The following is a 12,072-nucleotide window of genomic DNA, read 5'->3' on the forward strand; positions in this document are numbered from 1 at the left end:
GCTCATCAGAGACAGATAAAAAAAGGATACAATTACTTTTGCTTCACTTTTGTTAACAAAAAGCGGCTGCTTATATAAAAAGGTGATTTCTTGACAGGTTTATTGGTAAAGAAAGTCAGCGATGCTTTTTAATAAGTTAATGCCATTAAGATACTTTTGTTGCTTCCCTGAACTTTCATAGTGCAGTATTCTATTATATAAAAAGTGGGTTGTCAACCACCTAATAAAAAACAATGGGCGCCATAATATTTAGAGGGCAAATCATGAAGTGCTTGGCGCCACACCGAAAGTTTCAGCCGCCATTGGAAAAAACTAAGCGCCTAATAAAAAGTGCATCACACGCCAAAGAACACAGCGCGAAGTTGAGGAAAAATCCTGTATACGAGAATAAATTAAGTGGCTTCAACTGTCACACTCTCATACATGACATATGGGCTGAGCTGAACTTCTAAACTCTGTGCTCCACGGATTTTGCCGTCAGCCCGATTGCCGAGTCCTCTTGCGATCGAACCTCTTTTCTGAACTGTTTTGAGTTAGCAGTAATAGGATCCGAAACTAGCCACAGCTGAACCTCTTATATTTTACCACCAGCTGCGCATGTCAGTACAAAAACTGACAATAATGCATGCGTACCATTACCTCAGCTTTTTTTTCGCCCTCGAAGTTAGTGTAACAACATCAGTGCATATGTATCCTTCGCTTATATCTCGCGTCATTTATCCGCGTCCATGGCATCCTGCGTGGCGGAAGTCATCAAGGGTTGAGACAGGAGATGTTGTCATTCAGCGCTTAACTATCCAGGAATTGCCGAAGTGGGTGTCTCCCTCACCGTTTCCTTACATATGGATGCTGTACCCATATGTTTCTTGCCACTTTCGCCGATTAAGACGTTTTAACAGCATTTGTGTAAACGGAGCCATAATTACCCGCCACATATGCATGTACTCCGTCCTAAAGAACACTGAAGAACAAATTAAACTGAAAAAGGTTTTATGTATAAAGTTGTTGAATACGTGTCAGACAATACGTACCATCCTGGTTACTTGGTTTGTCTTTCTGTAAGCCAAGCCGATAATTCCTTTCAGTAGGGCGTAACCCAACGAAACTTTTATACCCCCATTCCTCTCCCATTTGTCGCATGTATTGATCGTTGTATCGTCCTTTTCCTTGCCGATTTAGGGGGCGGGTTTACCAGGCGTTACGGTGTTGTTTATTGCGCGTCGAGCACGATGATAAGAGGGCATAATTCTGTATATCGTTGTTTGTGATAATGTTGGTGATTTGGTCATACTATGTACATAGGAGGAGGCGAAGCATAAGGACAAAAGGGTGGGTGGTTTTGCGCGTGGATATAGACTGAATGGGAGAAGGAAAGAGCGGGATCGTGCATGACAGAAAGATGAAAGAAAGAAAGAGCCTTAAGCCTTCTTTTTCTAGGCAATGACTTGTTGAATAGCTGGACTACGTCCTTCTTCAGCCCCTTCATCCACCACTACCACCTCTTCCTCTTCATCATCACCACACTGTTGATGTTCTTGTCGCTTGTGTTCTTCTACTCCATGTGCCTCTTCCTCTTCTGCCTCTTCCTCCTCCAAAGCAAGAGCTAAGCTCAATGCAGCCTCCATATCATCCTCGCCATCATCATCATCATCATCATAACCGGCAGTAGCCAGCTGTTCTTCGAGTGTTTCGAGGTCCAGTTCACCGTCTGCTTCACAACGTGCAAGCAGGTCATCGAACCAAGATTCCAAACACCTTTCACTTTCATGTTTCATTTGTACAGCCTCTGTGTTTGTTTCATCCGCCGATAATCGCTCGATTTGCAACATGAGTAACTTGAATGTTTCGAGCAGTTCGGCACTGATTTCACCTGACGACGGTGTTGACTTGATCTCGGCCAAAACTTGTGTCAATTCTGTCAGTAAGTCATTGTTGTCATTGTTGTTTGCGCGCGCTCGTTTTGGACTTGGAGGCTGAGCAGCAGCAACAGCAGCAGTAGAACTAGATTCCACGAGCGAGGGCGACAAGCTTCGTTTCTTGGAGGGCTGGGTTGTCATGGCGGTGTGTAGTAGTTGTGACAGTGATCGATAAGGGTAAGTGCCCTTGTATATGATGACGAAAGGGTGGTTTTTGTTGTTGTTGTTGTCAGCTATGCAATAAAAAAGGGAATGTTCTGTGTCTTGTATGCAGAAACCCTTTTCTTGGTATGCGTAAGTGGTGGTGCTTTTGGTGTGAGAAAGAAAAAAGCTGTTTAGTCAGGTCGACCCCGGCCGGCTTGATTAAAAAGCAGCGGGGCACTCGGATCATGCGACGAGGATTGTCAGTCAGGAACGCCCGGCTTGAATGCTATATTTAAAATAGCAGTATTTCTTTTCCATTCAAAAAATCAAGCTTATTTCATACAAGCAAAAGGCGTAACTGCAGCTACTTTGACGCTAAGCTTGTCTCTAGCTCTTTTTACATTATTGTGATGGCTGCCAATGTCCTTTCTAATTCCTCTCACGCTTTTGGGCCACACAATAGCCTTCAAGGATGCTATCCGTTCCCAACGCCATTTTTACTTTGTGTGACGTGTAATTGATGCCAGATTCACTTTGATATATCCCCATATACTGGTTGCTGTCGTTTACCCAGTTCAGCTCCAGCCGTCCTGCGAAATGGTATGTAAAGAAACAGATCTCACCCTGCTTTTAATTAAAATAAACATGACTATTTGGACTTGATAACTAATAAAGATCTGACTACTACCTACTACCACAACTACAACCATCATCAGTCTGTGTTACTAGAAACCTCGCTAGGCGATATTGTCATTGATCTGTATACAGAAGAATGTCCCAAAACCACACTCAATTTTCTCAAACTGTGCAAGATCAAGTACTACAACTTCTCGCCCTTTCATAATGTACAAAAAGACTTTATGGCACAAACAGGCGATCCAACTGGCAAGGGCGATCAAAGCGAATCGGTATACGGAATCCTCGGCCAACAAAAATATTTCCCTGCAGAGATCAATCCAAAACTAAAACATAAGTCGCGTGGCACTGTGTCCATGGCCGTGGCACAGGATGCATCCATTGAAAGCGGAGGTGTCAGTGGAAGCCAATTCTTCATTACGTTGGGCGACAATCTCGATTACTTGGATGGCAAATATACCGTATTTGGCGAAGTGGCCGAAGGGTTCGACACGCTGGACAAAATGAACGAAGCTTATTGTGATCAACAAGGTCGACCGTTCCGTGATATCCGTATACGACACACAGTTGTTCTCGATGACCCGTTCCCGGATCCAGATGGGTTGCAAGTACCGGATGCATCGCCGGTACCGACCAAAGAACAGCTGGAGAATATGCGCATTGGTGAAGACGAGGATATTGAAGAACAAGGCGATCCGGAAGAGATTGAAAAGCGGCGGCTGGCACGTGAGGCAAAGGCACAGGCATTGACGTTGGAAATGGTGGGCGATCTACCGTTTGCAGAAGTCAAGCCGCCAGAGAATGTGCTTTTTGTATGCAAGTTGAACCCAGTGACACGAGACGAGGACCTCGAGTTGATTTTTTCACGGTTTGGTCGGATCTCTAGCTGTGAAATCATTCGCGATCGCCAGACTGGTGATTCGCTCTCATATGCATTTATTGAATATGAGAACAAGGACGACGCAGAAGAGGTAAGAGCTTATTAACTGCTAAAAGGGAAATAACGGATGTATTTCGTGGAGAGAAAAGCATTTGGCAGGTATAAGCGGTAGGGTATAAGTTTGCAAGAGACTGACGCTTATATATGTGACAATCAATTAGGCCTACTTTAAAATGCAGTCTGTGCTGATTGATGATCGTCGTATTCACGTGGATTTTTCTCAATCGGTATCCAAGTTACATAAAGATTGGTTATCGTCTCGTTTCCGAGGCAACGGCGAAGCGCTAGGTGGATTTGAAAAATTGGAAAAGAAAACGCGTTATCGTGAAGGTGAAGGACGGAATCGTGGTGACGATTATGACTTGGTTTTTGAACATGACCGCAGAAAGAAACAAGACCGTGATGATGATAGCCGTCATCGTCGGGAGAATGATGACAAGGATCGAGGTAGAGGCGATGACAGATATCGAGATGGTCGATCAGATCGACGATCTGATGACCGACACAGATCTTCGTTAGATCGGTCAAGATACCATGACAGGGGTTACCGTGACAGCAGAGATCATCATCGTAATAGTAGTGGTAGAGATAGACGTCGATCAAGATCCGGCTCTCCAAGAGACCGACGTGATCGAAGGCGGTAATGTTAATACATGTATAAAAAGGAAAATAATTTTACAATTGAAAAGTACCATACGGAACAATCTCTTTTGTTTTTTTAACAAGACTATCTTATCATTAACAGTCTATGGTAAATTCCGTAGCTCATCCACATTCGAATAGGGTGGAGCTGCGACATTTGGTGTGTTTGCACTAGGTGATGATGATGATGCTGGTGGTGGCGGCTGACCTCTACTTTCTACAAGAGAATCAGGAACAGTATATAAGGGTATATTATCGTTTGGATGGTGCTGCTGCTGTTGTTGATGTTGTTGTTGTTGCTCTTGCTGTTGTCGAGTGAGCAACGAAACCCGGTGTGCTGCATAAAAGCTGGCGGTTGTTGTATACATAATCTGGAAAGAAAATGTAAAAAAAGACGACGTTATATTCAAATTACATGTTTTCAACAAGTTTTATAATTAACCAGCACTTACACACATCAGGAACTGAACGAAAAATCCGAGTATGCCCCATATCTGTGTAACTTCTCGCCTCATGTTGCAAAACGCATATATAAAATGATCTGACGGAATATTACCACCCAGATGTGGACCTAGAATCCGGTCGCCGCACTCTTTTTGAAGCCTTGCGCCGTAAATAAATATATTCATCGCTTTGAGGAGTTGATCAAGAAACGATAGAACAAAAAAGTAAATGCCAACTGGCCAATGACGTGCATCTGCAACTGGAAGCTTGTTCTAGTAACAAATGATATGTTAGTGAGTGACGCACATTGTTGCTTAGATAAGAGTAAAAAGGAAGCTAAATATCTTTACCGAAGTTACTGCAACTACATCAACTATTAATGAAACTAAAATCACAGAGCAGACTAGTATGTGGAAAATGTTTTCAGAATTTGAAGCGTTTTCCCCTCGATCTAAATTATGCATATTTGTTACTAGGGCATCACAAAACCTTGGCACCATCAAATCCCCATGGAAGGAATTGTCTTACCGCTACCGATATCTCTTATGGACTTGTATAGACAGTGATAAGCAGTGATCTATCATATCGTATATTAAAAGTCAACACCTACACATTGAAAAACGTGACGTACATCTCTTTTTAAACGAATAAGTTATACACACTTGCTGGAAAAAGCTTTGCAGAAACATTAACCATTTGGTTAACGAGTTAATATCCCCAAATATATTCCGTCTTGGATGCTGTTGTTGCTGCCACTGCTGTTGACTTTGATGTTGCTGATGATGATGGTGTGTGGATAAACGCGAAGTAGATGATCGTAACCACCGTTGGAAACGAGTTTCTGGCATGCGTTAAAAGGGGGTTTTTTTGAGAAGAAGAGAAAAAGAAAAGAAAAGAAGACAACAAATATCCGCTTGAAAAGAATTTAAAAATGCGTTGTAATTTTGTCCATCATAATAACATGGCGTGGCTAATACATTTGCGTCATATTACGCTGGTTTTTACCTTGTTTGTAGCCATCCACTATGGCAGCTGCACCTAGCAGCATCAGTGCTACACTAACATATCTCCTTGGAGGTACTGTACAAAGCTACATAAGCAGCAGCAGCAGCAGCATGAAATAGGTAATCTCAAGCACACAAGTAATATGATTGGATGGATGCATGATTTCAAACAAAAAGAGACATCGCGTGGGTCTTTGTTCCCAACTCTGGTTAATAGACCGGAGAATCAGACCCAGTCTTTTTGCATTGCGCAGAGTCTGTTCGTATTTTTTTCTTGGTTCTGCTTATTCCCCTTCCTCTCTCGGTTTCTTCTACTACCACCTTCTTATTGACACATACATATATGGCCACTACTCCAGAAGTTAAATCCGAAAAGTATGTCCGAGGTGTGTCGTTTGACACAATGACCGATAAGGACTTGCCGGATTACTCGTTTACTTTACGAGGCAAGACGCCCGGCCATAAGCGGACACGCCGAACTCGTACATTCATGGTTGCCACCGACCTCGCCAACTACAGTGAATACGCTTTGACTTGGGCGAGCAATGTAACGTTTGTTCCCGAGAAATTGTACTTTAGCGTTGCAGATTGGAAAAATACTCATAACGGTGCGGGCTTCTTCTAATTATATAGGAAGTCATGGATGACGGCGATGAAATCATTGTATTACGTGTAGTGACGGTGGATATGAACGGTAATAACAGCTTTCAACCTATTTCTCGGTTAAGGAAAAGGCTAAAAGGATTTGTTAAGAAGCTCATAAAGAGAAAGAGTGCATATGCTGAAACTTCTCTTTGTCTTTCTGCTCCCAATCAGATAAAAGATCGAACTTGCAAGCACTCCTACAACATGAGGAGCAGCAGTCGAGGGAAAACGCTCATAAAGTGATGGAAAAGATCATGACTAACAGTGGCCCTGATAAAAAGGTATCATACGTAACTTGCATATCATTGGATATCTTGTTACTTCTTTTGTTGAGCGAATTCTCACGTTACGTTAATGATAATTATAGATCAGTGTTATTATCGAGTTTGTCATTGGCAAAGTCCAAGAGACCATCCAGCACATGGTAGGTTTGAAGAACGGTGGCCTTAAGTTTGGAATGGAAAGAGGGAAAAGAAGTCATTCAAATGCGACAACAAGGACTAATCTTTCTTTGTCTGTAATAATAACCGCAGATTTCGATGTATCAGCCCTCGCTTTTAATTGTTGGCACACGTGGTTTGTCCGAATTCAAGGGCATGCTCTTGGGAAGCGTCTCCAAGTACTGTCTCCAACACTCGCCTGTGCCAGTTGCTGTCGTTCGTCCCGATGACAAAATCAAAAAGTATAAGGGCAAGAAGGGTAGATTTGGATTGAAGCGATTGGGAGGCAGCAACACAAGCGAATCCTCGAGTAGTGATGAAGAGCAACAGACACGTGCTGTGGATAAAAAATTCAATCGTCTCTCACTTATTGAAAGATATGGTCGCCGTTCTCGCTCTCCGTCGCCTGCCCCTAGTAAATCCTCGTCGAAGTAGAGAAATCAACATAACATTACTACGCACGCTACGACCGAGGCCTATCCTCTTCCCACACACATACACACACGCACTATGCAACACTCCCACTTTCAACCATTTTCTCTCTCTTTCCTGTATATCTATCTTACATGCTATTACATAAAATGTACCCTTTATTCTGTTCTCAACTTCTGCCAACTGCATAATTTAGTAAGAGTATGTATCTAACATCAGCTATCGGTCTCTTCAATGAGTTTCAATTGCGAGTTACTGCTCTCTTCCAGTTGCATACTCATGTGATCATGCATTTTTGACACACCGCACACAACATCTTATGCAAGCTATTATTTTACGCTGTTGACAACCCGAGATATATGTTTAGCTCGCAGTACACAGGTACACCATGTGGGTGTGCAAGCTGATCTTCCAATTGATATATATATTACCGATCAAATCCCAGCAGAAACACTGAGAACCGGCGCTGCTGCTCCTGGTCCTTTATTATCCTTTTATGGACAATTTTCTGTTTATTTCTGGGAAGATATGGGATGGCAGCTTCCTTTACTACAGCGTCGCGATATGTAAGCGGGGAAGCCGTGTGACGAATTGCGCTGAGTAACCCATAATAACTTTGTTTGTCTAACACGACAGATAAGTGATGATCTACGTTGCCATTTTTGTCTCAAAGCAGACAGTACATTGCTTGTCAACGAACTGGTAGATCAGTTTTAAAAGAAACGATCCCGTCTTCTTCAAACATATATCTGTTTGTTTCAAAATAACTCCTTATTTCCAGACGACGTGACTGGCTCCTTGGAGGCGCGGGTCACTCTCAGTGATCGACCTGGACTCTACCGATAGACACGCAGATACACCGTATGAAGATTATCTTTAAGAAACAGTGAAACAGTTTTGAGACTTCTGGTCGCCGCCTCTTGTTGGGAACTGTCTAGACCTCAAGCGGAAAACAGAACGAGGAGCTAGTTATATCCGGCTTAGCCATAGAGGAGTATAGTGCTGCATTGACGTAAACTTAATGCTCTTATCCGCGTTTTCTTGCATCAATCGTGTTGAATGACAGTGACGTTGCTACTTCTACCTCTTGTACGTTTGATTATTGTAAACAGTTCACCAGCAAAAAAAAATTGGATATCTAGAACTTATGGCTATGAAACCATGCATGTTTCACTGACTTCAAGGAAGAGCAGCATCACACAATAGGCAATCTGTACCTTTATCAGGCACCGTTGACGTGCCTCCGACGGAACAACGGGCGGTTGTGGGCAAAGTTAGAAGGTATAAAAGAGACAACTTCTACATTCTCCTTCACTATTACTATCACATATTTTTCATATTCTGCTCACCAACTACGATAATGCTGAACATCATCAAGACCGTGTCCCTCCTTGCTCTCGCTGGTGCTACCTTGGCTGCTCCTGCATCTTCCTCTAGCGGCGATGTCACCGTTACCATCAAGAACAGCTGCAGCAAAAATTTGCACATATACAAGCTTACCAACGGTGGTGGTGCCAAGGAATCTCAAGATGTTTCTGCTGGTTCTTCCTACGATTTCAAGATCGACTCCAACTGGGCTGGTCGTTTCTGGGGCTGCCGTGATGGTGAATCCAACTGCGACCAATATGGCTCTGCTGTTTCTCTTGCCGAATTCTTGTTCAAGGGCTACGAAGGTAGTGACTTTTACGATATCTCATTTGTCGACGGTTTCAACATCCCCATGAGCATTAAGCCCAATGGAAAGTCTGGTGATGGTTACGACTGCGGTGCTCCTACCTGTTCGTCTTTACCTTCGTGCCCTAAGGACCTTCAGGCCGAAAATGGTGCCTGCAAGAGTGCCTGTGCTGCTTTTGGTACTGATGAATACTGCTGCACTGGCGACTACAACGATCCCAAGAAGTGCAAGGCTAGTAAATACGCGGATGTTTTCAAGGCTGGTTGTCCTGATGCTTACAGCTATGCGTACGACGATGCCAAGAGCACTTATGGTTGTAAGGCCAACGAGTACACTGTTACCTTCTGCCCTTAATTTTTATTCTACCTATTTACGAAACAGACTTTAGTGTAGTATAACATACCCATTATTCATCATATTATTTCCATCAGCTCTACTACTTAACAAAAATTATGATACTGTATTAAAATATAGCAGCTGGTCTGCGTGTTCATACAATCAACAATCGATTAAATAATTTCAAATAACGGCCTTAAATTGGATAATGCTTTACAGCGAAAATTTGATTAGAGGGAGATATGTATAAGCCTGTACGAGACATGATGATGGAGATACCCATACAGCCCCCCGGTTAGAAAGCAGACAATTTTCTGGGGGAACAGAGGCTAAGAAGTAAACATGACGGCATGCACATGTCAATGTCAGAAATTCATAAAAGAAATGATATACTACAAGCTGAAAAATCAATGTAAAAAAAGATTTAGGACGAAGAGCATTATGATATTGTTCCTGTTCAGTATGGCCGGAAAAATGTGAGCTCAGGGAGATAACAAAATGTGGTTGATTAGGCCGTTAAACGGCAGTAGTCCTTTCTCCAAATGAATTTATTATCATCAAGAAGGTACAAAGTTTTCAATAAGAGTGTCTCATGTAGCCCATACACGCCTGTACTGTAACATTTCGATGAAAAGTAACCATATCATTTTGACACGTAGAGTCAACCCGTATCTATTTCACATCCGTTAGTTATCTTTATTTCAGCCCTCAGTGTTTCCACACGAAATCTGGGAAACTATGCTCTGAAATTAACGAGGGTCTGGCTGTACATTCTTTCGCTTATTTTTCTCTTCTCTCGGAAAGTAACGCTTATACACGGACTCCATCCACCACCAACAGCAAGAAAAACTAATCTCGTCTTTTTTATAATTCCATACTCATATAAACCCTGTATACATGACTTATAGTGTGTTTCTGTCATCTACCATGTATGTATCAAATGTCAGCCATGTTCAGTGATCAAGCAAAGGTTGAAGCCCATGGACATGGCTATAAAATTAAGTAAATGGTGAGTAAAAAATTGAGGCAACAAATAAAGACTTAGCATAGGCGATGTTTATTATTACGTAACGAAATATAGTTAGAGGCCAGACGCAACTGCATTCATCCATCTACCAATCACTTTTCCTCTTATGAAGAGCCTTTTTTCCCAGAGACGACATATCACAAGTGTAATTCATCTGTATTTTGAAGTCACGGTACTGTTGGTTGTTCTCCATGAACAATTATAAGACATCGCTTTATGATACGGTGTTGTATCATGCTGAAAGTCTGTCGAGAAATTAAGTTAGAACATCGTATAACACCTTTATCTTTTAACACGAAAAGATATTAGAGATATAACTGTCTTAAATGCTGAGATTATACTACGTTTGGGGGTGTTGTATAGTATAGTCTATGGTGTACCCTTATCTTGAAGAATTAAACCCCCCCCCACCAAAAAAAAGCAGATGTGGTACCACTCTTCTGCGTAATGTGTCCAGTGGTTCATTGTGTGTCTTCCGAGGATCGGTATGTGTTAAGAAAAACTGCTGCTGCATCCAGCATGTAATTAGCATTGTATGAACGATAAGTACAGTAATGGAAAACTTGCTTTTCTCATCCTTTTTGCCAGACTATAGTCGAGGAACTCACATTTAAAGGTGTCCATGTTCAAGTATCATCGTTTCCTCATGATTGAGCTCTCACCTAAAATAAAGTGACGACGGAATGTATATCATCTATTTCCATTGAAATGGGGGTGGGGTGGTTCATCGTTGTTTGCTGTGCCATAAAATCGACGGACAGAGTGCATCGCTCAACGCTGATCGGAAAACTCTCGAAAATGCGATTTTTCCCGAAAGAACATCTTCTTTTGATCTTCGATTACACCAATTAACTGGCTTACTGGATATGAACTCTTGTAAGCAGAATTCGCTAGCGTAATCTTGTACCTCACGGAAAAATGCAACCAAGTCGAACAGCAAAAGATAGTTTGTCGACTGATGATAGTCATATAATAGTGGATCGCTGATATGTAGAATAACATCTGAAAGAGATACGGCGAATATCGAATTCCGCATTGTTTTGCATGTTATTATACACTAAGAAATGGTCCGCTTTTCTTTAGCTGTCCAATAAAGTGCTTTTTCCTTCATGAACGAAGGCATGATGATTTTCATCAGTTTGATGGTCATTCAAACGCAGCTTCTTGACAGCCAACGGAGTATTCCTTGCTTGAAACCCTGCCTTCATTATGTTTATTATGCTTTTACTTATACTGCCACTCTATTGTTCTCTAACGCGATCTTTCTTACGAGGTGTGTGAACCTTTCCTCTCTGGCTATGTACCCACGAGTTTAAAAGTCACTGCCAGCATATCTAAAAAGATTAAGCTTGGATACAAGAAGTTTTTTTTTGCGACCGAACACGGTGGAGATAAGTCCCCTTCCACCGTGTAAAACTCTAAACATACCTATAAAAAATACGTATACTTTATAGCAATAACCAAAAGAGAATAGGAAAAGTGCGCCAAGTGACGATGTACAAAGGCGACACAGTACATAAGAGTGAAAAACTAGATAACAGCGACAAACCGAGTGGAGTCTTTTTCTTTTCCTGCTGGCTTTTCTTCATTTTGAAGCGTATATCACCTTATGGTAACCGAGTACTACACTTTGGCTGCCACTTAATGCAAGGGGTGTGTATATTTGACAGCACCCAAAAAGAAAGATAACGATGTGTATGATTACTGTATACAATTCATGTAACGGGAAAAGGCATATCAAACTTTGATTTGTCTACAATCTCTACTGGGAAAGAAAGATAGAACACGCGA

The 12,072-nt window shown here is 42.0% G+C and overlaps 5 protein-coding genes across 5 annotated transcripts; 3 read left to right on the plus strand and 2 right to left on the minus strand.

The window, feature by feature from the left end:
- Positions 1-1,433: 1,433 nt before the first annotated feature.
- On the minus strand, positions 1,434-2,057 carry BDB00DRAFT_868536 (uncharacterized protein; the record flags this gene model as incomplete). Its single annotated transcript, XM_053126482.1, has 1 exon — positions 1,434-2,057. One exon carries the CDS (start codon positions 2,055-2,057, stop codon positions 1,434-1,436), a length of 624 nt encoding a protein of 207 aa, XP_052983767.1.
- A 216-nt stretch (positions 2,058-2,273) lies between these two features.
- BDB00DRAFT_951653 (cyclophilin-like domain-containing protein) lies at positions 2,274-4,336 on the plus strand. The gene is made up of 3 exons (XM_053129588.1): positions 2,274-2,660; positions 2,777-3,667; positions 3,798-4,336. The coding sequence occupies exons 1-3, from the start codon at positions 2,658-2,660 to the stop codon at positions 4,278-4,280; spliced, it is 1,377 nt and encodes a 458-aa protein (XP_052983768.1). The 5' UTR covers positions 2,274-2,657; the 3' UTR covers positions 4,281-4,336.
- Positions 4,337-5,616, minus strand: BDB00DRAFT_804856 (uncharacterized protein). The gene is made up of 5 exons (XM_053122141.1): positions 5,385-5,616; positions 5,251-5,299; positions 5,073-5,173; positions 4,731-4,994; positions 4,337-4,649 (listed from the first exon to the last, which is right to left on the minus strand). Exons 1-5 carry the CDS (start codon positions 5,568-5,570, stop codon positions 4,383-4,385), a joined length of 867 nt encoding a protein of 288 aa, XP_052983769.1. The 5' UTR covers positions 5,571-5,616; the 3' UTR covers positions 4,337-4,382.
- A 330-nt stretch (positions 5,617-5,946) lies between these two features.
- BDB00DRAFT_804859 (uncharacterized protein) lies at positions 5,947-7,462 on the plus strand. Its single transcript, XM_053122142.1, has 5 exons — positions 5,947-6,273; positions 6,360-6,420; positions 6,543-6,652; positions 6,739-6,795; positions 6,905-7,462. The coding sequence occupies exons 1-5, from the start codon at positions 6,070-6,072 to the stop codon at positions 7,244-7,246; spliced, it is 774 nt and encodes a 257-aa protein (XP_052983770.1). The 5' UTR covers positions 5,947-6,069; the 3' UTR covers positions 7,247-7,462.
- A 1,180-nt stretch (positions 7,463-8,642) lies between these two features.
- BDB00DRAFT_750416 (thaumatin) lies at positions 8,643-9,266 on the plus strand (the record flags this gene model as incomplete). Its single annotated transcript, XM_053118605.1, has 1 exon — positions 8,643-9,266. A coding segment is annotated over one exon (624 nt), but the record flags the coding sequence as incomplete, so codon positions are not given.
- Positions 9,267-12,072: the final 2,806 nt, after the last annotated feature.

This window comes from Zychaea mexicana, assembly GCF_025766255.1.
Source record: "Zychaea mexicana strain RSA 1403 chromosome Unknown BDB00scaffold_9, whole genome shotgun sequence".
Classification (NCBI taxonomy): domain Eukaryota; kingdom Fungi; phylum Mucoromycota; class Mucoromycetes; order Mucorales; family Lichtheimiaceae; genus Zychaea; species Zychaea mexicana.

Bases quoted from the DNA above. Each gene is read 5' to 3' on its own strand.
- BDB00DRAFT_951653 (XM_053129588.1), top strand. The intron at 3,668-3,797 runs GTAAGAGCTTAT...ACAATCAATTAG, and splicing joins ACAAGGACGACGCAGAAGAG to GCCTACTTTAAAATGCAGTC.
- BDB00DRAFT_804856 (XM_053122141.1), bottom strand. From the start codon at position 5,570: ATGCCAGAAACTCGTTTCCAACGGTGGTTACGATCATCTACTTCGCGT. The intron at 5,300-5,384 runs GTGTGTATAACT...ACGATATGATAG, and splicing joins TGCAAAGCTTTTTCCAGCAA to ATCACTGCTTATCACTGTCT. The intron at 4,650-4,730 runs GTAAGTGCTGGT...TTTTCTTTCCAG, and splicing joins TCGTTCAGTTCCTGATGTGT to ATTATGTATACAACAACCGC.
- BDB00DRAFT_804859 (XM_053122142.1), top strand. From the start codon at position 6,070: ATGGCCACTACTCCAGAAGTTAAATCCGAAAAGTATGTCCGAGGTGTG. The intron at 6,274-6,359 runs GTAACGTTTGTT...CTAATTATATAG, and splicing joins CTTTGACTTGGGCGAGCAAT to GAAGTCATGGATGACGGCGA. The intron at 6,653-6,738 runs GTATCATACGTA...TGATAATTATAG, and splicing joins ACAGTGGCCCTGATAAAAAG to ATCAGTGTTATTATCGAGTT.